Source organism: Mytilinidion resinicola, assembly GCF_010093595.1.
Source record: "Mytilinidion resinicola strain CBS 304.34 unplaced genomic scaffold BDZ99scaffold_11, whole genome shotgun sequence".
Classification (NCBI taxonomy): domain Eukaryota; kingdom Fungi; phylum Ascomycota; class Dothideomycetes; order Mytilinidiales; family Mytilinidiaceae; genus Mytilinidion; species Mytilinidion resinicola.
The window spans coordinates 1,343,523-1,369,974 of record NW_022985447.1 but is presented as its reverse complement, the minus strand read 5'-3'; the positions used below and the strand labels follow the sequence as shown (position 1 = coordinate 1,369,974).

The 26,452-nt window shown below is 54.8% G+C and overlaps 10 protein-coding genes across 10 annotated transcripts; 3 read left to right on the top strand and 7 right to left on the bottom strand.

Moving 5' to 3' along the window:
- Nucleotides 1-874: 874 nt before the first annotated feature.
- On the top strand, nt 875-2,018 carry BDZ99DRAFT_499443 (uncharacterized protein; the record flags this gene model as incomplete). The annotated part of the gene is made up of 2 exons (XM_033723655.1): nt 875-1,081; nt 1,188-2,018. The coding sequence occupies 2 exons, from the start codon at nt 875-877 to the stop codon at nt 2,016-2,018; spliced, it is 1,038 nt and encodes a 345-aa protein (XP_033576117.1).
- A 71-nt stretch (nt 2,019-2,089) lies between these two features.
- Nucleotides 2,090-4,337, bottom strand: BDZ99DRAFT_463957 (uncharacterized protein). Its single transcript, XM_033720189.1, has 4 exons — nt 4,298-4,337; nt 3,850-4,204; nt 2,425-3,790; nt 2,090-2,368 (listed from the first exon to the last, which is right to left on the bottom strand). The coding sequence occupies exons 2-4, from the start codon at nt 4,139-4,141 to the stop codon at nt 2,308-2,310; spliced, it is 1,719 nt and encodes a 572-aa protein (XP_033576116.1). The 5' UTR covers nt 4,142-4,204; nt 4,298-4,337; the 3' UTR covers nt 2,090-2,307.
- Nucleotides 4,338-4,516: 179 nt separating this feature from the next.
- Nucleotides 4,517-5,491, bottom strand: BDZ99DRAFT_463956 (uncharacterized protein). The gene has a single exon (XM_033720188.1). The coding sequence runs from the start codon at nt 5,110-5,112 to the stop codon at nt 4,621-4,623; it is 492 nt and encodes a 163-aa protein (XP_033576115.1). The 5' UTR covers nt 5,113-5,491; the 3' UTR covers nt 4,517-4,620.
- A 592-nt stretch (nt 5,492-6,083) lies between these two features.
- Nucleotides 6,084-6,760, top strand: BDZ99DRAFT_463955 (uncharacterized protein). Its single transcript, XM_033720187.1, has one exon. It carries the CDS (start codon nt 6,231-6,233, stop codon nt 6,450-6,452), a length of 222 nt encoding a protein of 73 aa, XP_033576114.1. The 5' UTR covers nt 6,084-6,230; the 3' UTR covers nt 6,453-6,760.
- Nucleotides 6,761-8,172: 1,412 nt separating this feature from the next.
- Nucleotides 8,173-9,750, bottom strand: BDZ99DRAFT_533716 (uncharacterized protein; the record flags this gene model as incomplete). The annotated part of the gene is made up of 2 exons (XM_033726517.1): nt 8,173-9,621; nt 9,700-9,750. 2 exons carry the CDS (start codon nt 9,748-9,750, stop codon nt 8,191-8,193), a joined length of 1,482 nt encoding a protein of 493 aa, XP_033576113.1. The 3' UTR covers nt 8,173-8,190.
- Nucleotides 9,751-11,167: 1,417 nt separating this feature from the next.
- Nucleotides 11,168-16,600, bottom strand: BDZ99DRAFT_571954 (phospholipid-translocating P-type ATPase; the record flags this gene model as incomplete). Its single annotated transcript, XM_033728151.1, has 4 exons — nt 16,537-16,600; nt 14,324-16,466; nt 11,831-14,272; nt 11,168-11,711 (listed from the first exon to the last, which is right to left on the bottom strand). The coding sequence occupies exons 2-4, from the start codon at nt 16,429-16,431 to the stop codon at nt 11,168-11,170; spliced, it is 5,094 nt and encodes a 1,697-aa protein (XP_033576112.1). The 5' UTR covers nt 16,432-16,466; nt 16,537-16,600.
- Nucleotides 16,601-17,736: 1,136 nt separating this feature from the next.
- On the bottom strand, nt 17,737-19,563 carry BDZ99DRAFT_488867 (MYND-type zinc finger protein MUB1; the record flags this gene model as incomplete). The annotated part of the gene is made up of 2 exons (XM_033722944.1): nt 17,737-17,800; nt 17,873-19,563. 2 exons carry the CDS (start codon nt 19,561-19,563, stop codon nt 17,737-17,739), a joined length of 1,755 nt encoding a protein of 584 aa, XP_033576111.1.
- A 368-nt stretch (nt 19,564-19,931) lies between these two features.
- Nucleotides 19,932-20,630, bottom strand: BDZ99DRAFT_521597 (uncharacterized protein; the record flags this gene model as incomplete). The annotated part of the gene is made up of 1 exon (XM_033725642.1): nt 19,932-20,630. One exon carries the CDS (start codon nt 20,628-20,630, stop codon nt 19,932-19,934), a length of 699 nt encoding a protein of 232 aa, XP_033576110.1.
- Nucleotides 20,631-21,122: 492 nt separating this feature from the next.
- BDZ99DRAFT_463952 (uncharacterized protein) lies at nt 21,123-23,142 on the top strand (the record flags this gene model as incomplete). Its single annotated transcript, XM_033720186.1, has 3 exons — nt 21,123-21,521; nt 21,820-22,461; nt 22,524-23,142. Exons 1-3 carry the CDS (start codon nt 21,128-21,130, stop codon nt 23,138-23,140), a joined length of 1,653 nt encoding a protein of 550 aa, XP_033576109.1. The 5' UTR covers nt 21,123-21,127.
- Nucleotides 23,143-23,720: 578 nt separating this feature from the next.
- BDZ99DRAFT_571950 (DUF862-domain-containing protein) lies at nt 23,721-25,851 on the bottom strand (the record flags this gene model as incomplete). Its single annotated transcript, XM_033728150.1, has 6 exons — nt 25,756-25,851; nt 25,693-25,707; nt 25,611-25,641; nt 25,369-25,559; nt 25,286-25,320; nt 23,721-25,233 (listed from the first exon to the last, which is right to left on the bottom strand). The coding sequence occupies exons 1-6, from the start codon at nt 25,789-25,791 to the stop codon at nt 23,721-23,723; spliced, it is 1,821 nt and encodes a 606-aa protein (XP_033576108.1). The 5' UTR covers nt 25,792-25,851.
- Nucleotides 25,852-26,452: the final 601 nt, after the last annotated feature.

Genomic DNA, 26,452 nt, shown 5'->3' with positions numbered 1-26,452 from the left:
AACAGCGAGAAGTTTCACCGGTTTCCGGAGGCTCGGCCCAAAGTTGACGCCATTCGTGGTTGTAGCTGGAGAGGCTTCGCCCAAGTCACCATCGACTCTCTTCGCGACCAAAGCCGCAGCCTTGCTGCTGGCTCTCAGTTGTCAACATCACAGGGTCTACCTGGCGGAGGTCTACCTTCGCATCATCGACATTCTGATTCCGGGCTCTAAGGGTTGTTTTCGTGGGTTTCTAGGGGAATGCGTGTTGACGCACTCCGGTGCGCTCAACTCTCAGTTGCCAACATTACGGAGCTCCGGCTCTGGCTAAAGTCCACTTTGGCATCATCGGCAATCTGATACGTGGGTTCTGGGGGATCTCTTTCGACGCACTTCGGTGTTGTCTCGTGGGCTCTGAGGGATATTTTCGACTCACTTCGGTGTTGTCTTGTGAACTTCTGGGGGAAATCTTATCCGCTTCCTATCAAGCTAGAGCATGCCGTCTCCACTCCCAGGACGAGCAAGTGTATACAGTGAAGCGAGAGTAAAACCACACCGTGCCACCTTTACCTCAATTTAGGTCGCGGTGCCTTTGTTGTTCAGCTGCTCTTCTCGCACGTCGGGTTGGGCGTTGAGCGATGGAGGGTACATATTTGCATATTGCATCCTTTTTTTCATTCATGCTTCTGGCCTGGTTGCTGGACATGGAAGAAGAACTCAAATCAGTTGCGGAAACCCTCACACCAACCCACGTCCTTCTGCGAATCATCTTCTCAAATCACATCCCCATCCTCATCTACTCCTCGAACGACCCAGCCCGAGCCGCCGCTACTACTAGAGCATTCTTCACCTCAATCCAATCCCAAAACTGATTGATTCCCTCTCCCTCCCCATCACAATGTCCGCCCATCCCATAACCATACTGGGCACCGGCATCGCAGGCTTAACGCTCTCCCAATGCCTGCTCAAACGCGGCATCCCTTTCCACCTCTACGACCGTTCCCCAACCCCAGCCCGAAACAACTACGCTATTACGTTATACGCGTCTACGTATCGGGCATTATGTAAAGAGCTAGGAATCTCAGAGCGCGTCTTCCTCGAGCGGGTCGGAGTAGCTAGCTCTCTTACGCCAAGCCAAGACGGCGACGCTTCGAGAAAGGAGATGCGAGTCCACCGCGGCCGCCTCGAAGCCCTCCTCCGCAAACCCCTAGCCATCCAAACCAACCACCAACTCTCCCACATCTCCCTCACCCCATCCACCGCCTCGCAACCCGCTTCGAAACACCTCCACTTCACAAACGCCCCCCGAGATCCACACACCCGGCCTCGTCATCGCCGCAGACGGCGTGCACTCCGCCGCCCGCGCTGCCCTCCTCCCCGCTATAGCGCCACAGATCCTGCCCTACGTCGCCTTCAACGGCCGCCGCGAACTCTCCAACGAGGTGTTCGAGGAGCTCTACGCGGCCGCCTTCGCATCCTCCCCCATCCCCTTAGCCATCGCGCACAAAATTGGCGACGCTCTGTTGAGTATCGCCCTAGTCGCGCAAACAGCCAACACCACGACGCTCAGCTGGACCTACTCGCGCCCCGCCCCGCCCGCAGACCCGTGCTTCAACCCCACCCGTCCCGTGTCCAGCGCAACGCAGATCCCGGAGGCGTCGTACGCCGAGCTCGCGCAGCTCCAGGCCCTCCCGCAGCCGTTTCGGGATGTCTTCGACGGGGAGAAGGTGAGGGGGGAGCGGGTGCTCCACTGGCTGATGCGCGCGCTCCTCGTGCCGTCGGAGGAGTTGACGAAGCTGGCAGGGAAGGGGGTGGTATTGGTCGGGGATGCGGGGCACGCGGAGGCGATTTTGGGGGGCGAGGGGGCGAATGGGGCGGTGGGGGATGCTGTGGGGTTGGCGGGGTGGATTGAGGAGAATGGGGTGGAGGGGGTGGAACGGTGGTGTGGGGAGCGGTATGGAGCGTGGGAAGAGGGGGTTGGGAGGAGTAGAGACAGGATTACAGCGATGCATGGGGAGGCGGAGGGGAAGGCGGTGTTGTAGCGCGGTCCGTTGTTGAGAGGATGGGTTGACAGAGAGAAGCTGTGAAAGCACGCGAGTGGCCAGGGAGATAGATGGGTTTCGTGGAAAAGCAATGCGATTGATGATATGATACATCTTTATAATGCACATGACCCATGAGACACAAATGTTCCTGATGGAAAGAGATGATGCGAAGAATAACGCAATAGAAGCTCTACAAGGCAGGGGAGAAGAAGAGAAAAAGAAACTTAAACGCCGATCCAATGCATTATTCATCGTCGCTCGTCGCTCTCCGTTTAATTTCAGACATCTACTGCGTGACATCCTTGATCCTGCACTGCCATCCTGACTCCTTATTAAGTAATGGCAAGCTGAAGAGATTGTTAGTAATTGCAGTATCACTTGGCAGAGAAAGGAGAGAACATACCTAGCACCCAAACACCATCCTAACTCGTTCCCCTTGATCTTCTTCGCGATCTTAACTTCACGTTCAATCGGCATCTCATACCCAGTATGCAGCAGCGCAAGCATGAAATTCAGATCCAAACAATGATCCGCTCGGCCCCTCAACTCATCCAAGGCACCCTCGATGCTGTGGAAGACGTCCCAGGCCTCCTCGCCGTGGCAGACGCGGTGAGTAAGGTCTTTGAGCTCGGCTAGCGTGAAAGACTCTGGCATACCGAGAGGCTGCGTGCGGTCGTAGAAGTAGGAGAAGAGGAAAACGTCTTCGCGAGCGAACGTCTTCTCGAGCGAGGGCTGATGGACGCCGCGGAAGGCGCATGGGGCAAGCTTGCAATCAGCGTCTTTCTCGAGGGTCTTCTCGGCGAGGGCGCGGCATTGGGCTGGCGAGCCGTCTGTTGGGCCGGTCATGTTGACAGTGACGGACTCGCCGAGAGGGTGGGCAGCGCCTAGACTAACGGTGACCTCCTTGGACATACCGGGAGCGATGCAGGGGTTGAGGACAGGCTTGGATAACCAGGTGGAGGCGTCAGTCGATTTGTTTTCCTCGTAGGTGGCGTTGATGACGACGTTGTGGAGGTTGTTGCGGGCTTCCATCAGACCGTAGCCTAGGTAGGAGTGTTGGTAAAGCTCGAACTTGCGGCCGCCGAAGCTGAGTTCGTACTTGTGGTCACCGTCGGCCAGCTTCTCGGGCATACCGCCAGTCTTGCTATCCCTAAAGGTAGGCTCGAAAACGATCTGAGTGGATCCACCACCAAGATCAAGGACAGCTGCGGTCGGGGACTTGTCCGGGCCACCAATCTTCCCTAGGAGGTAATTGGCTGTGATCCAGGCGTAGACACCTTCGTCTTTGCCTTCCATAACCTCCACGCCTCCATTCTCGTCAGAAACAACGGGGAAGGGGTACTTAGTCTCCAAGCGGTGTCTAACAGCTTTCAGGATGTTGTCACTTTTTTCAGGGCCAAGTTTGCGAAGGCCGGCAGTCGCCTTGACGGCAACTGGGGTGCACTTCTTGATTTTGTCGGGGACGTGCTTCACAGCAACGTCCATCAGGACATCCAAACTGGCCGCGGCCTCTTCAGCCTTCTCGCCGTATGAGCTCAAGCCAGAGCCGCCCTCCTTCTTCGCGGTCATCTCGAATACCTCATCTTCCAACTCGGGAGTTGAGCCGCAATTGTTAAAACGGTATACGTGGATGCGTGAGCCAGTGCTGCCAGCGTCGATCATGAGGGCGTACTGGATGAGGGGCTTGTGGGAGTCGAAGGACTTCTTGCACTTTGTCGTTGCCAATGTAGGGTCTGACGCGGTATCTCCACCGGGGAAAGGGCCTGTATCTAGGGGTTGTCAGAACATGGATGGAAGTCAGGGGCTTTGGGAGCGAGTTAGGACATACCACTGCCATGTCTAGGCGCGAGATAGAAGAAAATAAGGAGGATGAAGGCGAGAATGCCGCCCGCCTTCAGATATCGTGTCCGCTGCCCCTGATTCATCCCCGCAGCCTTGATATCGTTCATGAAGCCTGATCCTGACGGGCCGTGTCCTGAGTGACGGTCGGCCTTCTCAAAGGGATCCTGGGCGTTGTTGTTGCGCGGTAGCGAGACGGAGGTGCGGCGGCGAGGGCTCGAGGAGAAGCTCAGGTAAGACCAGATTCCTGGACGTCGTCGGACGTCAACACCGCTGGACATATGTATACCGGAGTTCGGGGCGTGCGCTCACAGATTGCAACGCGACCTTAGCGAGCGATGGACCTGGGGTTGTTGAGATTAGTTGCGAGTCGTGGAGGACAGGTGGAATGTTATGAGGTTGACAGAACACAAGAGGTACACGGAAAGGGTACTCACGCAGAATCAATCAATCGTAGGGGGATGTCAGAAGGATTCAGGGACTTTTGGCGGTGAATTGCCCCCTCAACCCCTTTGTAGAGTGTTCTTTTCTTGGGCTGACCGTAGCCTCAAAGGGAAAGGTGCCCGCAGAGCCTCACTGCCACGTGATCGTCAACCCCTTCCTTGCCACCTTCATACCTCTACCTCACACCTTCATACCTCTACATCACACCTTCACTACTTGTCAAGCGCCGCGTCACATCAAGCGTTCACATCATCAAGTTTCGGGAATTCTTTCTTTCAATGTTTCTATTCCACTCTATGTGAACATGCAAGAGGGTCTACCATTCTACCTCGACGTAGTCCGTCTCCTCCCGCGCCTGTTCGAGAGCATTTCCTCCTCCACCCAGGACCTTATTCCTGAGTTGTCGAGTAGAATGGAAGCTCAGAAAATTAGCTTGCTCTTCATTCAGCTCTATCTCCCATGCTTCCAATCTCATATCTGCGGCCTGGTTTGAGCTGTACACAACTCTCGTGCCATATTCGTACACTCCCTTGTTATTCTGGTTGATCTTCCTTAGTTTCGACACTCTCAAACATTGAAGTGCCGGTAATGAAGCTCTGTTGTCCATCCACTCCGATAACTTGTGAAGGGAAGCCGGTCCGCCGAGGGTAAGCGACTTCAGGGACGGAATCTGTGCGCCTTCGAGCATGCTGTAAAGGTCGGTATCGGACTCAATTTCGAGTGACAGGGACTCTAGATTCCGGGTATTGCGCAAGAAACCACGAATCCAGGCCTTTTCTTGGGCAGGCTCGCGCAGGCGACGCTGCATCAACCGTAGTCATACCGTGAAAAGCGTTGAATCGAATCTCAAGGCGAGTGATATGGAGAGGGGATCCGACCAATGCTCCTAGCATGCTGCTCTGGCTCGGTGAGAATCGCCCATGGTAGCTAGGCAACTTCCCCCGGTTATTGGGCCATTTATACAGACTGAAGCATTCTAGCCGCATTGTCATATGGGGTCTTCCTAGTGCTGTGATGGCTAGCTCAAAGCCCAGGTCAAGGAGTGAATCAGGTGGCCCGGCCCAATAGTATAGTTCTGGAGGGACAGTGCTGTGGAGGTGACGCCAGAACGGGTTCCTGCACGGCGGAGAGTACTGCTTCATGTTGTAGGAGAAGCCCACACCCTCAGTAACTATGAGCACGACCGTCTCCAAGTTTGTCAGATTTCGAAAGACATCACGATAGGCGAGATTTCCTCGTCTAAAGTCGGTATTGTTCTCGACAATGTTTTCGTGAATATCAAATCCTTTCTGCGTGGTCTCCATGAACTCGGCGTCTTGGGGTATATCGACCGGACCTGCGGCTCTGATTCTTCTCCGGTTCGTAGCCTCAAAGAACCGGTAACGTTCCTCTGCGCTATACTCATTGTAGCTCTTACGATTCCTGTCGCGGGCATGGAACCCAGGACCAAGAATCTGCAAGGAGTCCCTAGGAGTTTTCAGACGGTCCCCGTGCACAACAACGGTTCGTACCCTTTTGCTGTACTCTGAGTTATTAGCAAGTGCCACAAACCTGTCCCAGCTTTTGGAATACAATCCGAAGTGCACTTCTCGAAACACGTAACGCTCTCCTGCTTCCCGCAAGCGCCGGCTCGTCGCCCTCAAAGAGTCCACGGCCAACCCATCACAGTATTCGAACAGCTCCTGTAGGAGCTCATTTAGAAGACTCAAGATCAGAGGCTTGTTATTCTAGCAAGATTACATTTTAGATCATCTTCCTCTTAAAATACTAGGCGTTCACAACTAACTTCGTTTCTAGCTTCGTCTGGCGGTCTCGGTCTACTTCCATCGTCGTCCATCGTTCGTGCACCTCAATTCTAGGAGATTTGCAGATCAACGGTTAAATATTCAACCTCAGCTTGCGACCAACGCAAAATGCAGAAGTACAATGGAGGAAATGAGGGTCCCTCTACTTTTCTCCGGGCATGTGCATTCCTTATACTACATTCCCTTTATTGCCAAACTGATTTCATCTATAGACTTATTAGCAATCGCTACCACAATCATCATCATTCTCGCATGGTCTAAACCGCAAGCTACGGCACTAGAATATAAGTTTGTGCACTCACCTTTGCTCCAGGTTTCGAGTCCTCTTCCCATTTTCCGATAACATATTGAAGTACCCCGAACAGCGGCGAGGTAGGTGGATCATAAGCGTCTGGATCGACTCAAATTCGCACTCTCTACACTTTCACATATCATCCAGAGTATCAATATCGCACCAAAGCACCTCAGACAGTGGTGAGCAGGCGTGCACAGACTTCTGTCCGGACACTGTACAACACCAAACATCTGCACAATCTTAAAGCATATCCGAGAAGGCAAATCTACCACTCTGCCTGTACGCAATCCTCCGCGAACCTCTCTCGACATGGTCATTCCCATCTTTCGTTTTACGCCCTCGAATGAAGTTAAGCCTAAAAAAGACTCTCAAACTTCTCATTGAGCTCAAACTGTATCCCAGTACTACGAAATGGCGGTAAAGCAGAATCATTGCAAGGCTCCTGCTCATATGAAAGCTCAAGGCTAGTGATGCTTGTAACGGCCGTTGCAAGCTCCGACTGTTCGTGGAAAGCACCCGAATTTACGCGCCATGCATCCCCGTCACTTTCGTACCAGAAAGCGACTACGCTATGTGCACGCCGCGTGCCCTCTGCGTCTATCAAAAATGTTTCCACGCGGTTAGATCTGTAAAGTTTGGCAACAAAAGAGCGTAGAAGCGACGCAGAAGTACCTCATCATGTTTCCCTTATGCATCTGACAGCAGTTTGATTCATAGTCTTCTGCTTCCACGTGCAAAGCGGACTACGCGGAGGATACACAGCGCGGCCTTCTCGTGGCTTCGTTATGCACGCCGCGTCTATGAGGTTTCAAGCTACGCGGTTAGATCTGTGAAAACTTGCAACTAAAGAGGGCAGAAGCGTCGCAGAGGTATTGAAGCACCAATTCGCTATCCTATTTCCAGCGGGCTAATTTGCGCTCTCTCCTCACTTCCTCAATAATGACTGGGCCATGGCACGCCGCGTGCACGCAGCGTCTATCAAAATTCGGTCTACTCGGTTCGATATGTGACTTTTAGTGACCGATTGGCTCAAATCTTTCACGGAGGTGCCTCTACGGTTTTGCATCATCATATTCCCATCTGCCTAATTTACAGCTGTCCTCCTGGGGACTAAGAATGACTACCCTATGGCCACGCAACGTGCCCTCCGCGTCTATCAAAACTGGCCCTACTCGGTTCATTATGTAACTTTCAGTAACTAACCGACGCAAACCGTTCATGGAGGTGCCTCAGCTGATCTCCACTATCCTATTTCCGTCCGCCTGATTTACACTTCTCTCTCTAGAAGTTAAGAACGACTGTGATCTGGCCACGCGACGTGCCCTCCGCGTCTATCAACATTCCTTCCATGTCGTTCAATATGTGACTTTAAGCGACTGAGTCACGCAGATTCGCACCGGAGATGCCTCAGCCAGGTTCCAAACATCCTTTAGACGGCGACCTAATCTACATTTGCAACTTCTGTGGTCTAAAAAAGACCGAGTTGCGACTACGCAGCGCATACTCTGCGTCTATCAAAGTTTGTTCTACGCAGTTCGATTTGTAACTTTAAGTGATGAAAGCAGCCGAAAGTTCGGTGGAGGTGCTTCAGCAGCCTCTCAGGAATCCAAAATTCGGCAGCCTGATTCACGGTCTCTCTCTGAACGGTCCTGCCAGCACGGTCAGATTCAGAGCGGATATTATTGAAATTAGCTTTTCCTACTCATTCCACGCTATTAGGAGGACTTGGACATGGGTAAGAGATATCCGCCACGTGCATCCTACTAGGCTCTCTAAAATCACCAATCTACCATTCTAGCACCACGTAGTCCTTTTCCTCTTGCCACGATGGTCCCGTCGAGGAGTTAGCTGACTCCTGACCTTTCTCCCTAGGGTACCAAAGAGCATACAGAAGTATCAGATCCTCGAATTTCTCGTAGCAGGCCATTTTCATCGCTTCTATCTTCATAGTTTTGGCTTGCTTTCTGCCGTACACAACTTTGGTAACATTTTCCCAACCTAACCTCATCAATCCGTCGGTTTTCAAGTCGCGCTCTTTCAGTTTCACAACGTTGAGTTTTTGAAGAAGAGGCACACTACTCCTAATCCACATCGACAGCTCAGCCATTGAAGCTTTTCCAGCGAGCGTAAGCGACTGGAGAAACGGGAGCGTTACACCTTGAAAAACTGCATGCAACCCGACGTTTGACGCAATCTCGATCGACAAGGAACGCAGGTTTCCGGGTTGCTTCAAGAACTCGTTAAGACGGAGCTCCTCTACGTTGCCGGGATTGCGCCACATGGGAAGCCAATCGCCGCAGATTGACGATTCGGGAAAGGCCATGAACCTGACGTCGAAGCGGGTGATGCGAGCAAACGCGGGTGCCAATGCGTTCAGTCTTTGCAGGTTGAGACACCATAGCCCCCGTTCGTGGGCGTCCGACCAGTTCTGTGCCCAAGAACGCAAACTGCGGCACTCAATCCGCAACCGTTTAGGGTACCAATTTAGGAGCATAAAACCATGCACAAGCTCCAGAACCTGGTGCAGACCTCTCGGAGGCCAGGACCAGAAATAGAGCTTCGCAGGGACCGCATCGTAGAGGTCCCGCCAGAAGGGATGCCGACACTTTGGAGCATAGTTGAGCCAGTGGGCAATCTCTGCCTCGCCTTCGGTGACCATCACGATGACCTCTTCTAGGTTTTTCAGCTGGGCGATGGCCCGAAAAACACGCCAGTTGTGATCGGTGTAGCTCGGCGCACCCCAACCCTCCCGGTACTGGTGCTCTCTGCCCCGATCGATCTCCTGCCGCAGATCAAAGCCCCTAAGCTGGGCTGCCGTGAATACGATGTCTCGGACCTCTTCAAACTCGGCCTTGGCGTACGGATCGAGGGCACGCTCGAGCTCTCCTTTCACGTACCGCATTTTGAGAAAGTGGTCGACGTCCTCGTAATCAAGACAGAACATGTCCTTCACATCCTGGAGCGGACGAAGGACATCCGCATGCAAGACCACTCTCTTTATCTTCTTACTACGTACTGGATGATTCGTGATGCGGAGGAACTTGTTGACGCTGCGTTCGTGCCACGCGAAGTGCACCTCATCGAATCGATAGCGCTCTCCAATAGCGCGGAGGTGCTTGCATGTTGCTCGGAGGGCTTCGACGGAGAAGGCGTCGCAGTGCGAGAAGATTTTCTCTTGGAGTTCGGTAGCGAGGGAGGGGATGTTTGGGCCGTGAGGCTAGTGCAGTTATATGTTAGGTCAGACATATCAGGTCACCTTCCATCGTTTCTTTGCATTCTTTAGACAATAGCTTACCTCTTCATCAGCCTCGCTCCGCTCCTCCCGCCGGTTTCCTTGCTCGCCCATAGTCTACAATACTATTCCCGTCTATGCGCCGTCCCTTTTGGGAAGTTCAGCAGCTTCAGTTCGGATTACGAGTTCCAGCTGATGGAGAGCCTTTCACATTTATACTGCGCAGTGTCTCTGTGAACAAGCTGATTTCATAGCTAGAAGCTACCCGAACCCCCTACTCACACTGCGCACAAGCATCAAATTCGCTTGCTGCCAAAACTCCTCGCTCCAAGCTATCCGCAGTCCGCTCTCAGCACTCACTCGCTCTTTCTGCTCTCCACTGTTCACCTCCATCCGTTTTGTAATTCTTCCGTTAACCCCAAATCTGACACGTTGGAATACTGTCGGGTGGCTCCTAGCAGTGTCACGTTACCATCATACCCAAGGTCCAATTTGAATACCCGCAAACGTGACAATCGATTCAGCAACACATCATAAGCCCAAGGGGGCGGGGGGCACCCACCCATCCGCCAAAACCCTAGCGCATACGACCACGAAGTCGAGCGCTCTTGACTAAGCTAACTCCGCCGCATTCCCCCCTTCTCTACTCCTCCCCCTATGGCTGACATCTTTGAAATGACATCGAGCCTCAGCCCAACAGCTTGATCCATACATACAAAGGCATCAAACTCCAGTTCACACGCCTCAGCTTTCACTCCCTCCCATCTGCTTCCCTCCCCACCCCGCTTTCGTTACCCGTCCTCTCCACATCTTCTGATCTTCGCACGCGACTCCAGCAAGCCCCGCGCACTGTACCGTCTCCGAGTATATCAGGCTAGGCAAAGGCGCAACCCTTCCACTCCGTATCCAGAAGTGCATCATCGTAACGCTGTCGGCACACTTGCTTAACCAGCGCTAGAGCTGCCGTTGGCGGCACACCTAAAAGCCGTAATAGCGTGCGTAAAGAAAGGTTCCAAGCGCTTAAAATGAGAGAAGCCGCTACATACAAGCTTAATAGTCCGCCTTACTTGCCGCTGTTCGCCGGTGGTTTGAGTTGCTTCGTAAGAAAAAAACAAAAAAAAGCCAAAAAAAAACAGGATAAGGACAAGCGGACAGCGTGCCTAGAATTTGTGTCTTAGTTACCGTACGTACGTACGTACCCACGGATCTACCCACGACGACGACATGGCAGAGAAAGAATCAATCCCGGATCTGAAACACCAAGGTCTCCACCTCACCCCACTTCACTTCATCCAAGCCGGCTGCGCGTTTCTTCCCAAAGCTTCCCCTGGCCCCCCCCCCCCAAGCGAAGTATCAAAACGTCACGCCACGAGTCCTCCACAGCATAGATAAGAAACAGGGGCTGGATATCACCGCTACCAAAAAAAAAACGCCTCTACCATGCGGCCCCCCCCCCCCCCCCCCCCTGATCCTTACCCCTCGAATGCAAACATGAATCATTACACAAAACTCATACAAGTCATCCCCACCCTTACTCCCCCCTCACCCTCCCAAACGCGCCCCTAAGCGCCTCCTCCACATCCGCGCCCCTGCCCCGCTCCCCATCCGCCAGCCCGGGCCGCATCGCCAACAACGCGGCCACCTCGCCCTCCCGCCTCTCCTCCTCCTCCCGCGTGTTAACCTTCCTCAGCACATCCTCCCCGTTCCCCACGTCTTTCTCCCCCATCCACGCCAGGCTCCACGGCATCTCCCCCCTACTCGCCTCCTCAAACCTCCTCCTGACCCCCTCATCCTTCTCCAGCTCCTTGAACACATCGACATCCTGCGTGAAGAACGTCGCTCTCAAACTCTCCACCCCGAGCTCAAACACGACCACACACGCCAGTATCAAGACGAGCGTCAGCCACCAGAGCGCGTTCGCGCCAAACGTGTGCAGGAAGGCCTGGCGGACGTGGTAGATGGGCGCGTGGGGGTTGTAGAGCACCGCGAGGAGCAGGTTCCACAGCCACCAGCCGCCGATGGAGGCGACGAGGGGAATCAGGATGAGGAGCGTGCGGGTGTGGGTTTCGATGAGTCTGGCGATTTGAGGAGGACGTTAGTTTATCATTTTGCCCCGATTTCTTGTTTTATTTGGAACGGGATTGGAGATGGGGGCGCAAAGGGGGGGAAAAAAAAAGGGGGGGGAAGGACTTACTGCATCTTAACGCTAATAACAATAACCACCGCGCTGAAGCACAGGTCGCCGAGCGCGAAAAGCCCTTGGTCGCTCGTGAACACCGCCTGGCCATACACGCCCAGCATGACGAAATACACAACCATAGCCTCGCTCGCCGCCATGAACATCCACCCCGCGTAGATGGTGAAGTTGAACGCGCCATTCCGCTGGCCCTTGGTGTACAGCTCCGGCACCGCCAGCAGCGTCGCCGCCGCGAGGTCTTTTTCAAAGATGCCCAGAAAAATCACCGGCAGGCTCGTGAAGAGCGTGTTGAACATGCTCAAGCTCCAATTCTCATAGAGGGACGTGCCCGTGTACCCGGCCCAGCGCTGATACAGCGCCTGCGTGAGGAAGAAGAGCATTTCCTTCCAGAAGGTGCCGACGGTGTACTTGCACGTGCGGATGTAGTTCCAGCGGCCGTGGACGAGGAGCAGCTTCGTGAGGAAGCGGAACTGGGCGATAGAGTAGTCCGAAGTGCGCGCGGCTTGCAGCCCTTCTTTGCCCGTGATGCCGATGCCGACGTGGGCCTCCTGGATCATGGCGATGTCGTTGGCGCCGTCACCGATGGCGAGGGTGATGGATTTGCGCACGCGCTTGCGGATGCCCTTGACCAGGCCCGCTTTCTGCGAGGGGGAGGCACGGCAGCAGATGACCGAGTCGGCGAGCACGGCGAGGTCGAAGAAGAGGGCGGTCAGGTGCTTGTCTTCGTAGATGGTGGCGAGGGTTTGGCCGTCGACGACGATGACCGAGTGCGCGACTTTGCCGCCGTTGATGCCCAGGATGGCGTCGGCGATGTACTGTGCGACTTCGCCGCTTTCTTGGTCCAGGACCGTGACGGAGGAATAGTCTTTGATCAGGCGGCAGGAGTGGCCGATGTTGATGGCTGTCTCACGTTTGTCGCCTGTCAGCATCCACATCTTGATGCTCGCGCGGCGGAGCTTGTCGATGGACTCTGGGACGCCTTTTTGAAGTTTGTCTTCGATAGCGGTAGCGCCCGCGAGATCGAGATTCTGCTCGATGAGGTCGCCCGCGGATTCAATCATGTCTTGACGATTGATGAGACTCGTAGTTGCGTCGAGATAGACTTTTTTCCACGAAATGTATTCCTGCTCGTCAATGAACCGGTAGCCGTAAAGCAACGTTCTCAATCCTTCAGTCGCGAAGTCGTTAATATGTTGGAAGCAGCGCTCGATCGCTGCTGTCTCGTCCGCCACCAGAGACTCTTCGACAAACTCATCCATCTCTTCAATCTGCATCGAATTTCGGGGATCGGAACTGAAGGAGAGGGCGAGAGACTGTCGGCCGAGCTGAGCTGAAGGGCGTGGAGAATAGTACATGCTATTCTCCTCGACTGAGGAGATATCCACGTCTCGCTCGCGCTCAGTCAACCACTGATCTATCTCGTCACGAACCGGTTGTTGAACAGTGCCGACCATGCTCAAGCGATTCCCGCTGACGCTGCCGCGATTGAGTGTAGTGCTAGCCCGCCCGATGGTGAAGCTCGCTCGAGCCGCACCGCTGACGGTCATGCTTCTTCGACCACTAACACTGCTCTTGCGCTCAATTTGCTCACTTTTCCGTGCAATGGCGTACTGTGCTTCCAAGCTCTTTCTTTTGCTCGCGCGGCGCTCAATCTCGACGACCTTCTTATTTGCAAGGGTTGCAAGCTTGAGCCTCTGCATAACAATAGAGTCGGCGCCTTTGCAGAATATGCAAATTCGCTGATCTGGAAAACGAACAACGATAGACATTCGTTTTCGCTTGCTTGAAAACTCAATGACATCTAGGATATCATATGTCTCTAGCACTGGTTCCGCGTCATTGCCCAATGGCATTATCTTCAATGTGATTGTGCGAGAGTCGCGGTTGGTGACCAGGAACCCCATCTCTTGCGCAGCATGCACAAGAGCATGTTCATCTGGCGAGGATGCCATGAATTCGATCTCTCCATTCTCCCGCGTCTCTGGAAGGCACGTGTGGCAGAGTGCTAGAGAAAGAAGAAACAATCGGACCTTTTTGGCGAACAGGGTATACGGCTTGCGCTGGATATAACGAAGCATATCCTTTGTAAGAAGCTCGGGTTGAGCCTTTCCAGGTCGTGCTGTCGATTTCCAGTTTGACCCGTTCCTATGAAGCCCGCTGGCGCTAGCAGCTTCATTTGACGAGCGGCTGGTGTTGGCTGGGTCCACTACATGCTCTCGGAGTGCGAGTGACTCTTCAACGGCCTCAACATCACGGGATTTCCTAGCTGGCTTCTTGCCTTTGCCCTTGTTCTTCTTCTTCCTGGGTTCTAGAAGCTTCCTTTTGGCCGCGTCCTTCTGCAGATCTGCGTCATGAAGCCAAGCAGTGCCAGCCACACTCAACTTCCGGAACTTCATGGAGTTGTCTGTGAGTGTACCGGTCTTATCGGAAAAGATGTAACTGCAAAGGTTAGCAAAACGAGCTCCAAAATTGACGCTCTACTTGACTTACCTGATCTGGCCCAACTCCTCATTGATAGTCGAGGTTCGCGCTTCCAAGGGGGTATCAGACTCGGCATCGTACAGATCAATGTCGTTGAGAAAGAACATCTGCGCCAATTTGACAATTTCCAAACTCACGTATAAGGACAACGGGATCATGGTATTGAACATGATGATGAACGAGGTAAGGATGGGGAAGAACGCCACATCAGCATTCGTTAGATACCAGGACTTGTCTTCTGTCTTATTAGACCAGATGCGATACGCGACGGTGTTGAAGATCGCAAGTGCAATGACAAAAATGACGATGATGATGACGACCTTGTTTACGATGCTCTGGAGTGAAGGAGCTTTGATGCGAGGATTCTTGTTGGCGTTCATGCGAATGCGGCACTCCTCACCAGAGTAGATGACCATTCCGATGGCATTTGGAGTATTCCTGAGGATACTACCTCGGTATATGACCTCAGCGGTAGTGAGCGGTGCTGTTTCTCCGTTGACCCTGACTCGGCCTTCAAAATTGTATAGATCGAGATTGGGATCTTCGACCACGAACTCTGCGTTGCATATCGCAACATCATCCTGGGTAGTAAGGAATTTGCTCATAGAGGTCGCTGTTTGCTTGCTTTTGAGGTTAGTCTCTCCGTCGAGAGCCATAGTCTCCACATATGCAATGCCATTTTCTCCCTCTGAATGCAAGATAACAAGGTCGGCTGGGGCAGTGTCGTCTCGATCCAGCTTTACAACATCACCGACCTGGAGGTTATGCCATTTCGTCGTCGCCCAGTGTAGAGGTCCAATGGTGCCTAAAGGAGAAGTTGGAATGCTTTCTTCGTCCGTAGATCCGGTGTTCTTGTACACATGCAGGACTTTAGCTTCGCGATTGTTCTCAGCCTTATCAAGCTTGTGTCTCCTGAAATCATCATATCCTTCCTTGCCCATCGATATGCACACGAAGAAAATCAACGGCACAATCGTCGTGTAAGTACCCGTGGTGCTGAGACCAGGTATCATCTGCAGGATAGAAACACACAGGAAGTAGAAATTTGCAAGTTTGGAGAACTGCGCAACCAATTGCCGGGGTAGAAAGTTCCAGGCCGAATAGCGGGTTGAGCGGATATAATTACTGATGTAAGGCTTATTGGTTCTCTCGTCGATCAGAGGTTCTTTTCGCGAACAGTCGAGATCAATGTGTCTGCCGTCCTTGCTAGGAGGTATCTCCTGGATCCGTAGAACAAACTTTTTCGTTTTGGTTGTAAAGTCACGAACTTTTCGAGAGATTGCGCTCCTCCTGCTTTTCTTTTCCACCCAGCTTTCCCAATTCGGCAGTGCAGAGGTCCCCTTGGAGCCCTTGGGTTTGGTCCTATCAGGTAGTTCTCCATAATCCATGGCCACTGGTGTAACGAGGACTGTCGACTCCCGTTTTTTGTTTGGCGAACTGCGATCGTGGGCGCCATCCGGCTGAACCGGCGATACTTGACTCGACGATCCAGCCGTATCTGTCATCTCTATAAGGGATCCAGGTGAAGTGGCGTGGTCCTCAATTGTTCTACGGAACAGCGCCTGACGTAGCGAATAACCTCGATAACGTGCCGCAGGTGACATGGGCGATTTCTGCGAGGCAGCAATCGGTGACACCGGTGAGGTGATGGCTGTGGGTGAACGAACCATTCCATGGCCCAGTATCGGGGCATCTCCTGCCGCAGCGCCACCTTGGGTGTCAACTCTCAATTCCGGCGCCCCAGACTTCATCTTCGGCAGCGAACCCCTCCGCCCATCGCCACCAATGTCCATTACAGCACCGATTGAGTTCCTATTCGATTGGGACGGGAGCTGCCTCTCAACGTCTGTTGAGAACCGGACGCGCGGCCCCGCATCCATGGAAGGCCTGGGTATGGATGTCCTCGCGTCATTATCCACCGCGGAAGAAGTCGAGGCCACGACCGCGTCTAGATCCGTGGCTGCTCGTCGGGGAGGCTCTACGTGGTAGGTGGTGGGCGAGACTGGCGCCACTGTTTGCGCGGCTGCGAGCAGGTCCTCGTCGTCCTCATGATGGGACGATTGGCGCCGCCGGAGGCCATCGCGATTGTATTCCGGGGGTTCGTCACCTCCTGTCATTGTCGCATCGCATGCCGATGTAAGGAAAGCTTGCCCTGTGAGGATGTTCTGTTAATCTCTCGTCCAAAGCAAAGTCTTCGCGTCAAGGCGGGATCTTTTGCATACTCAACGAATTGTGTGGTTTAGGAAGCGGCTAGAATGGAGACATGGAGAGCCGGTAGTGGTACGATAGGATTCCAGCCCCGTGGCTGAGGATAGAGGGAAGTAATAAAGGCGATTCGACTCGAGCTGCGTCTTCTTCTCCAAGCCACGAAGTGGTCCTCCGACCCCTGCATATACACTATTTTAAGCACCTGACATAGCCGCCTCTCCCCACCAAAGCTTGGATAGATAGCCGACATTACCGAGATACGGAATGATAATTTCTAGTGTCTAAGAAGTAGCAAATAGGCATATCAACCATCAAAGGTCCCTCTGATTCACACTCATGCAACACTGAAAACCTGTCTACCAATTCGGCAATCCATTGAAGCACCCCGGCAGTAGCGAACCACGGTACACGTGACAGGAGACCGGCCTCAACAAAATCTCATCACGCAGATCATCTCACAGAACCCAGCTGATCAAAAATTAAGCATAGTCATTCTCCAGCCCTAGGTACGCATCCTATATAGCTGGTTTTCCGCCAACGAGGTCAAGTCCCCATCCAATGATCGCCAATCCCCGAGTTAACCATCGCGAACGGGATACACAAAGAAATCATCGTCCACGGGCATTTTCCCCATTGTGTATTTGCATTGACCCAGCGCACCGGGATGACCGTCCCATTAAGCCTGCTCCAACACAGGGAGGGCATGAGAGCAAACAAAGAGAAGAGACGGGGGTTCCACCGAGCCACCAACCACGCACCTCACATGCAATGAGCAAGGGAAGAAGGACGATGACGACTGATGCTCCCGGATATGAAGAAGGGGGAAGAATAACGCCTTTGCACCACGACCAAAGCACTAAGAAACAAAAAGCACAGAGCGGTTTCTCAATTCGCAATGCGGAGACGCTAAAGAGCAACTTTCAGAGCACCCTCCCAAACATGCGGAAGAGGGGGAAAGGATAAAAATGGACAATTGCCCTGAGTAACAATGTGGTATGGGTATGTGAGGAAAGCGGGGTTATATCCCCCAGAGCGTATCGTGCTCCAACTCCAAGATAGATTTCGCCAATCCTTTCGCGTATAGGAGGTATTCGTCGTCGTTGCGGTTCATAAAATCTGAGTATCGGAAAATTTGCTTCGCGCCGTGCAGTATGCCGCGTAAATAAAAGTGTTCTTCGTGGGGATGTGCTGAGATGCCGGAAAAAGGATACCGCTCACTGTTGAGCTGCTACACACCAATGCCTATGGAAAACCCAAGCGCTCTTTTGACACTCTTTGCTGCAATATTTTGTGCGTCGGCATCTACGACACTTGGCAAATTGTCGCGTGAATTCTTCCCATCGACCGCACTGGTAGTATGCACATTGTCGGATTCCACCGCGAGAGTCGTCTTTCCGGCATAAGTTCCTCATTACAACACCAGCCCAGTATTGCATATCCTGGGAGTGGTGTCGGACCGTGAACTTCTCGACCAGAGGAAAAATGTTGAAGTCATCCGGGAGAAGGTATTCCTCATCCTCATCTTCTTCTGACACCGCTGGAGCAGCACACGTTTCACCATCGAGAAGTTGTAAATCAGACCCAATCTTTAGTTTTGGCACGAGGTGAGACTTTTGGAAGTACGAGCGAAGGTAGCAATACTTGGAGATGTACGCCAAGAGCTGGAGGGACATCAGAACGTCCTCATCTCTAGGCATGGCCGCAAGCACTCCGGCCGTTGCATTGCGATCTTGAGCATAGCGTGGATACCACGGAGCTGCTGGGGGGTTCGCATTGGCAACATTAATGGTTGGCTGCACGGGAGAGAAGCTAATAGCACCTGTCGGTTGAGTGTTTGCGGGGTTGATGATGCTGCCATCTAGAGCGGAGCGGTGAGTGATGTTGAAAGTGTCTGCGTCGGGCCCCTCCGAAGGGGGTGCAGCAAGTCCAACTGGGGTAGCCCCTGCGTCCAGCATCTCCTCGTTGTCCACAATGTCCTGCATATTGATCTCGTTTTGGATACCAACGATAGGCTCGCTCGCCGGGCCAGCGGTAGCAGATGCGTCTGCCATCATGTCATCGTTCTGACCATCGTCGGACTCGCCAGACATCGACAGCTGATGGCGAATCGATGGCCGTCTCCGAGATCTGCCAGCTCCCAAAGCCCGGGGGCTGGTGGGCCTGGCCGCACTTGGAGTTGTGGGGGACTCTGGCTGTGAAGTGATCTCTCCTTGAAGTGCCGGGAGCATAGAAGGGAGACGGTCAACGTCCCGAACAGGCCTGATCCCGAACGTCTCTCCAGTTTCCATATTCGGCAAAGCACTGACCAATGGCTGACCAATGTTGCGAGTCTGCCCACCGATGGTGCCAAAGAGCTGTGCCCTGCCTTCCTGACTTCGGTGATTGTGGAGGGTATTGGGCCGTGTGAAAGTGGTTCGTTCAGGAGGAGAGCTCATGGCAAAAGCAGGAGTGGGGGTAACGTCTCCTGGCTGTGACTCGAGCGGAGGTTGCGTGAAGGTCTGCGGAATCTCGATGGGAGGAGGTGCATGGCGTCGAGTCCGTTCTGAGCGGTGGCCAGAAGACGAGCCAACGTGGTCGGAGCGGGAGAAGTGATGTCTCGACGAAGTGCCAAGTCTCGCAGAATTCCTCTTCAACTCGGCCTCTGCCTTTTCCCGGCACTTGTCGATGACTTTGACGTAGTTGTCGAGTATCGTGGCGATGACAGGGACCATGTCGGCCTCTACCACTCGTGTCCTGACGTTCTCCGTGCCACGAACACCAATGTTAAAAACGCATTGAAATGCAAGATTCCACTTCCACATATCCATCATATCTTTACTCCGCCCCTCTTTGAGAATGCATACCAGTCGTTCGACGCCGCCATCGACGGTGAGGATATCCCGAATGCGGGCAGACGATGTGGTGAGGTATGCGAGATGGTTGAGCGAGTTGATGAGGGGGAGGGTGGAGGTGCAGTCGAGCGCGCGGCGGTCGTAGAGGGCGGTGGTGATGCCGACCGAAGCCTTATTGGCGTTCGGGATGCTGAAATTGACCTCTCTCATGTTTGCGTCGGTTTGCAGCAACGGTTTGATGGCCGGTCGAGGGGTGGAGGTGTGACTGTTCAGACTAGGGTCGCGGACGGTTAGTGGAAGCCGACGAGATGGCGTGATGGCATGTACCCAGAGACGGCAGTGGGCGCAGAGACACGATCCAGGAGCTGTTTCAGCGGCCGGCGGCCAGAGAGGTCCGTGTCGAGGTGTCGAGGACGGCGGGAGGCAGAACAGCAAACTTTTGACGGCCAAGGGGTTTGCTGGGCAGCCAGGGCGATGCAGACGACACTCGGCGGCCACACAGCAGCGTGCGGGTGTCGGACAGCGGCGTGGAGGGATTTATACGGGCTGATTATGGGATCTGGATGGCGATGGTCTCCTTAGGGGCGCTCGGGTCGGGCAAGTGCGCGTGTGGCGAGAGCGCTCAGGTGAAGGCCGACGGGGCGTGGGTGGAGGCTCAGCGCGGCGGGGAGAGGCAGAGGGCGAGGCTTTGGCGGCGGCGGAGGGGGTATATCTGCTGGCTGATGGATAGAGGGTCGCAGCTGGACGGTGATGGGAGACGAGACGGTGCGTGAGGTGTTGGCGTTGGCTGCTGGAGGGTGGAGATGGGCAGGCTGGGCGGCAGGGCGGTGATTGGGCGGCGAGGGGGTGAAATTCCATGCGTTATGAATAGCCACCAACACCGCACAGGCGCTTAATGCAGGCGGGACGGCCAATACAGACGCCGCAGGCAGGGACAAATAGGGAGAATGCAGCGGCAGTGAATGCAGAGGACAGGAGGGGAGCGAGGCTTTGTGCTGCTCGCACGCAGCGTCCCAGCGTGCCAGTCTCCTCAGCGGGCGGGGAGGCGGCGTGCACGCCTTGGTCAGCAACAAAATGCCCCAAGTCCACGGGCCTGACGGGCTCCTTGCCCTCGTGCTCTGAAACGGTGCTGGTGCCGAGCCAGACGATAGCTCGCTTGCGCCTGGACGTGCAGCGCGCGAGCTGGAGGCCTGCACACCTGCAGTCCAGAAGAGCAGTGACGCACCGCGGTCGACCAGATGAAAACTCTGTGCATCGTGATCTCGCGGCGATGCCATTGAGCTGCCGAGAAACACGTCCACTCCCGCCCATGCCCCGTCCCGCTGGCTGAGTCTCGGCACGTCGGCTGCGTCCTGCGCTGGAGGCTACAGATACCTCCTCCAACCTGGGCACATCCAGTCCTCATTTCGGCCACCTGCAACGCTATAGGGGACGTAAGCGTAAGTGCACTCTGTCGCGTCTGGTGGAACCGCAGACGGGAATCCCAGCAGGCTGGACCGTGGGCTGACCTCGAGCAGGCCTCCTAACTGCCTGCACATCAAATCGTCGTACTACCCACGAGTCTCCCACCATTCGCCAAGCCCCACGATCCTCTACAATGTCGGACACCACACACGTCCGGGACTTCCAGGCCCGCCCGCGAGGCCCGACCATCTCCATCCCCGAGCCCGATGGGGAGACGCATCGCGGCCGCCGGCACAGTGCTGTCTCAGGCGCGTCGGCCAACCTGTCGGCCACCGGCCACCACAGCCCTCGATTCTCGGTCGACTCGCCCATGAAGCGGCGCATGACGCGCTCCAACACGGTGCGAAACTACCACTCGCCGACACGGCCAACATGGGACGAGCCCGGTGCCGAGCCCGGTGTAGACACCGCCCAGGAAGCCCAGCCGCATTTCGAGCTGCTCCAGCAGCACTGCGACATCACAATTGTAGACTTCTCCGACGAAAAGATCACACAGAGCCGCCTGGACAATGACGATTTGGCCGTCTTCCTGGACATGCCCAAGGGAGACTGGGCGCAATGCCGGTGGATCAATGTCAATGGTCTCAGCTGGGACGTCATCAGAATGCTGGGAAATAACAAAAATTTACATCGGCTAGCCATTGAAGACTTGATGAATACTAGGGGCCGCACAAAGGCCGACTGGTACTCTGACCAGGCTTTCAGTAAGTTAAATCTATTCACGCACAACTTGATCTCTCTTGAGCTGTCACGTGCTGTTGATTCTTTCAACTGTGCCCATCATGGGCTTCACAATCGGACAGTTCATCCAGCTCGTATCTGCTTGCACTGGAATTCAGTCCCCAGCTCCCCTATCCTGCGGACCATTCCAATTGATATTGCACTTATTCAACCAGCTACTATGTACAATGCTACAAATGTATCATTATTTTACCCCGTTCGCATCTTACGTCTATCTTGCTTTATTCAGTCAACAAGAATGGATCATACTAACCGAACAAGTGTTGTTGACCCTACAGAAGCTCGTCAAGCTCGCAGACGACGACTCCGACAGCGACTCGGACAATGAAGACTTCGGTCCCGTCAGAAAACCAAAGCACAAGAAGACCAAAAAGACAAAGTCGTTCTACAAGCGATTTCGAGATTTCTTGAGTCAGACTCCTACCAATGCCGACATGGAGCACACCTGGCAGACAGAAGACAAGAGCGTCACGCTTGATGGAACCGTCACTGCTCGGAGCCTCCAGTCGAGCGCTCAGCGCAAGGAACAGATCCGGACCTTACAGCGTTACCGCGGCGGACCAAACATCGAGAGGACCATCTACATGGAGCGTAACTCGACCTTAGCTAAAAAGAAATTGGCGGTCAGCGTTGAGCAGGTGTCCATGTTCCTCACTTCGGACAATACCGTCATTTCGTTCTTCGAACATTCTGCTGGGGATATTGAAACGCCTATATTGAAACGTTTGATGTCCTCAGATACTATCATCAGACAGAGCTGCGACGGCAGCATGCTCGTCCAAGCCATCATAGATGCGATCATTGATTTGGCAATACCTGTCGTCGCAGCCTACGAAGATGCCATGAGCGAGCTGGAGCTGGAGGTCCTTACCGACCCCGACATCGGCCACTCGAGGTCTTTATGTACGCCCCTTTTCTCCTAATTTATTGATACATACCTACCGCAAAACACTAACGCCCCTCAGACATCCTCACCTCGGAACTCTCCATCCTCCGCAGCTCCATCCAACCCATCAGCTCCCTCATCAACTCCCTGCGTGACCACAAATCCGACCCCATCTCCACGCCCGGCCTCTCCGGCCTCTCCGGCCGCCCGGGCCTCGCCGGCCGCCCCTCGCGCATCCAAATCTCCAGCATCACCATCTCGCCCCTCGCGCACACCTACCTCGGCGACGTCGAAGACCACTGCATCACCATCACCGCCTCGCTCGACCAGATGCGGCGCGCGGCGGACAACATGATCGACCTCATCTTCAACATGGTCGGATCCTTCCAGAACGAGAGCATGAAGCAGCTCACCGTCGTCACCATCTTCTTCCTGCCTCTGACCTTCCTCGTCGGCTACTTCGGCCAGAACTTCGCGACGTTTCCGGGCGTGAAGCAGCACTCTGATAAGTTCTTCTGGACGATTGCGATCCCGGTTATGGCGGCGACGATTATCTTGCTGATGCGGGACGCGATTTGGAGGGGCGCGCAGAGAGTGGTGCAGAAGCGGGCGATTAGGAAGAGTAAGAAGAGGAGAGAGGGGCGGAGGGGGATTAAGCGGGGGAGGGCGCTGGTGGAGCGGAGTTACACGGTCTGACGTGATACGGGGAGGGGGTTGGAGGCGGAGGGGAGCCCGGTGGGGAGGCTGGAGCGGTGGATGGGGGTATGGGGGTGGCGGTGAGGAAGCCGCGCTGCGATGTCGCCGCGCACGGACAACGGGGCCTTCGCTGGGGCTTGTAATAGACATTCGGAGACCCCTTGGCTGGTTTCTCGCATGCCGGAGATCTTGGTGGGCTCGTCGGTCTGGGGCTTCTTTGGGAGTGAACTGGACGAGAGGTGTTGGGACCTTCAGTGGGGAAATAGAGGAGATGTAGGCTGTATAAAGCGAGATTGGATACTGAGGTTGGTTAGATGGGTTCGGTTCTCTGGATACCCCGACTTTTGCCCAAGAGGCGCGCACATGTAGAGAGTTGTTTAATACGCCCGCTTCAACTTCTCTGGGCAAACGATCTACAAAACACACATAACTACTCGGGTCTTTCAGATCAAATATAAAACTCAATCCCAAAAAGCCGTGTCTATGATCTATCTCGTCCTATCGCTAAACCAAATCCATAATCATCACCCCTCCCCTTCTCAACCCCCTATCCAACCCACAACCCCCCTGTAACACACACCTACCACAGCCCAACCAACCCCTCCACCTCCTTAACCAACTCCCCGGCCTCCCTCCTCCCGCTCCCCACCTTCACACCCCCCACCGTCCCCCGCGCGCCCAACACCTCGCACAAATCCCGCACCTCCCCCTCGCGCGGCGCCCCAAACACGATCCACCCGACACACACCACGCCCCTCCACCGCACCTCGTCGTTCTCCTCCACCGCCGCGCCGCGCCCCAGCATCTCCAGCAGCGACGCCAGCAGCTCCACCTGCTCGCTCTCGGGCAGCTCCCCCTTCCCCAGCTCCTCCTCCGCCGCCGCCGAGGCGCCCGAAGACAGCGCCGCCTTGCGGACCTTGTGGTTTGCGCCCGCGAGATTCATCGCCAGCGCGACGGCCGACGCGCGCAGCGCGGCGTGCGCCTCGTCCAGCAGCGCCGTCGTGAGCAGGTTCACGAGGAGCGAGGATAAAGGGGCCGCGAGGAGGTGGGGGATGAACAGCGGGGAGGCGAAGAGGTTGCAGGCGAGGTGGAGGGTCGTCAGGCGGAGATTGTAGGGCGCGGCGGGGCCGAGGGCGGTGACGTGGGCGAGGAGGTGCGTGATTGTGGTGGTGGAGCCGGTGGTGCTGGAGGCGGTGTGTTCTTCGGCGAACCAGCCGGCGACGCGGGGGTCTGGGAGGGTTGTGCGGAGGAGGTCGAGGGCTGTGAAGAGGAGCTCTGGGGGGAGGGTGGTGGGGGCGGAGCGGAGGAAGGCGGCGAAGGCGGGCAGGGAGGGGAGCGGGGAGTCGATGGCGCCGGCGGCGGAGAGGGATTTGATGAAGGATACGATGGAGGTGACGGCGGGATCGTGGCCGGCGGGGCCCATTTTGGCGGTGAGTTTGTCGAGGGGCGGGGCTTTGGGGTAGGTGATTGGGCGGAGGGATGTGTGGAGCAGGGTAGGCACGTTCTGGAGAAGGTGCGGGTGGGGTGGGAATGCTTGGTCGAGGAGCATTTTGGCGGTGTCCCAGAGGCGGCGGGAGTCGGCGCCGCTCCATTCGTCTTGCTTTTGGCCGCGGAGGAAGGTCATGAATGTGGGCGTTGCGCGGACGCCGTATTTGGCGGAGACGTCGTAGGCGTTGTTGATGTCGACTTTGATGATGACGCCTTTGCTGCCGGCTTCGGCGGCGATTTCGTCGTATGTTGGGTATACGATCTTGCAAGGTGCGCAGGTGGAGCTTGTGAAGAAGATTATGGCGCATGATTCTATGGCAGAACCTAGGAGTCGTTCAACTTCTTGGAGAGAAGTCACGTTATGGACTTTGCCTGCTGCGCCATTCGATGCTTTATGGGACACCCCGTTTGGTGTGTGCCGTGATAAAGCTGGCTGTGGGGGGACGTTTTGTTGCGGTACAGGGGCTTGAGTGACGGATCTCATGGCGCTATCTAGTTGTGGTTTGAGCATTTGTCCGAATGGAGTGTTCAGGACAGTCTGTGGGAGGGACGTGATATGGTCTGGTATGCCTCTGCCGACTAAAAACATGGCGAAGTCGTTGGAACTGGGAAGGCGTTAATTCTTATCCTTCGAGGCCCACCATTTGGTAAAATTACAAGTTGTTGCAATTATGCAGGAATAGGTCGTAGGACTACCCATTATCAGCTTTGGTTCCCGCTGCTAAAAAGTGTAGACCGACTTCGGGTGTGTATATTTCCTTCAGCGAGTCCATGTACTCGAGAATAATCTCCATAGGTAGCGCCGTCTCTCCCATGGGTATGATCTCCATCGGTGCTCCATGATGTGTCGTTCCGGGGTAGCATGTCTGTATGCCCTGGCCAAAGAAGTACTCAACGCCACCGAAGACGAGTGCAGTGTGATAGACGGCGTCTGGGGCCTATTAGAGGTAGGTTTGATAGGTGGTAGATGAAGGCGCGGTACCTATCTGGGTTCCGAGAAACTGGCGGGACAGCTATTCGGCCAGTTTAGCTGGGCGCATTCGAAATCCGGAGGAGTACCATACCTGTCGTGCCAGGCCCTGGGAAAATGTTAACCAAGTTCTAGGTAGTGGAATGCGCGACAGTACCTGTGAGAGATCGTACACGTAGAGCTGGACGTCCATGTTTGCAGTTCAGATTGTGAATGTTATCGCAGCATGCCGCAGGAGGAGGGTTCAGGCTCTTTAAAGGTGTGAATAGCTTCAGGCATCGGAGTGACGCGTGCGAAGCTCACCGCAAGGCTGAGCTTATCTAATCTAAACCCCTCTAACGTAATCCACAAGTTAGTGGCCCGCACAAGCTAGTGGCCCACCCAACCACGCTACCGAGGCCAAATATTCCGAATTACTCCACCACGAACAAATATATTTGATGCAGCTACATACTAGCTAGCTGCCTGCCGCCTAGGGCACGTACGTGCATTGTGTTCTGTTGATTCGCACATGCTGCACCTAGGTTTTGCTCGCTGTGGCCGCTCGGCCGGTGGCTCTGCTGCCTCCTCTGCTGCCCCTTCCTGTACAGGTTGTGCACGATCGGCTGCTTCTTCACCTGATAGAATACCCTTTCTAGCTATATACGTGCGCTTCCTTGCCTTCTTTTGTTTCTGGCGCTGATTCTCTATGCGCAGCTTCTTATTTTCGCTTGCAAGCAGCACGGCGTTTGACATTGCTGTTTCGCACGCCTTGATAATTTGGCCAAGGGCCTGTTCTGCTGGACTTTGTGGGCTATGCATACGCCGCTGGCGATAGCGCTTTAGCAGGGCTGTCTGCTTTTGTAGCTCGGCGA

Excerpts from the sequence above, each read along its gene's own strand:
- BDZ99DRAFT_463957 (XM_033720189.1), bottom strand. The coding sequence starts at position 4,141 with ATGTCCAGCGGTGTTGACGTCCGACGACGTCCAGGAATCTGGTCTTAC. Across the intron at positions 3,791-3,849 it reads CGCGCCTAGACATGGCAGTG|ATACAGGCCCTTTCCCCGGT; the intron begins GTATGTCCTAAC and ends GACAACCCCTAG. Across the intron at positions 2,369-2,424 it reads GGATGGTGTTTGGGTGCTAG|CTTGCCATTACTTAATAAGG; the intron begins GTATGTTCTCTC and ends CAATCTCTTCAG.
- BDZ99DRAFT_463956 (XM_033720188.1), bottom strand. The coding sequence starts at position 5,112 with ATGCAGCGTCGCCTGCGCGAGCCTGCCCAAGAAAAGGCCTGGATTCGT.
- BDZ99DRAFT_463955 (XM_033720187.1), top strand. The coding sequence starts at position 6,231 with ATGGAGGAAATGAGGGTCCCTCTACTTTTCTCCGGGCATGTGCATTCC.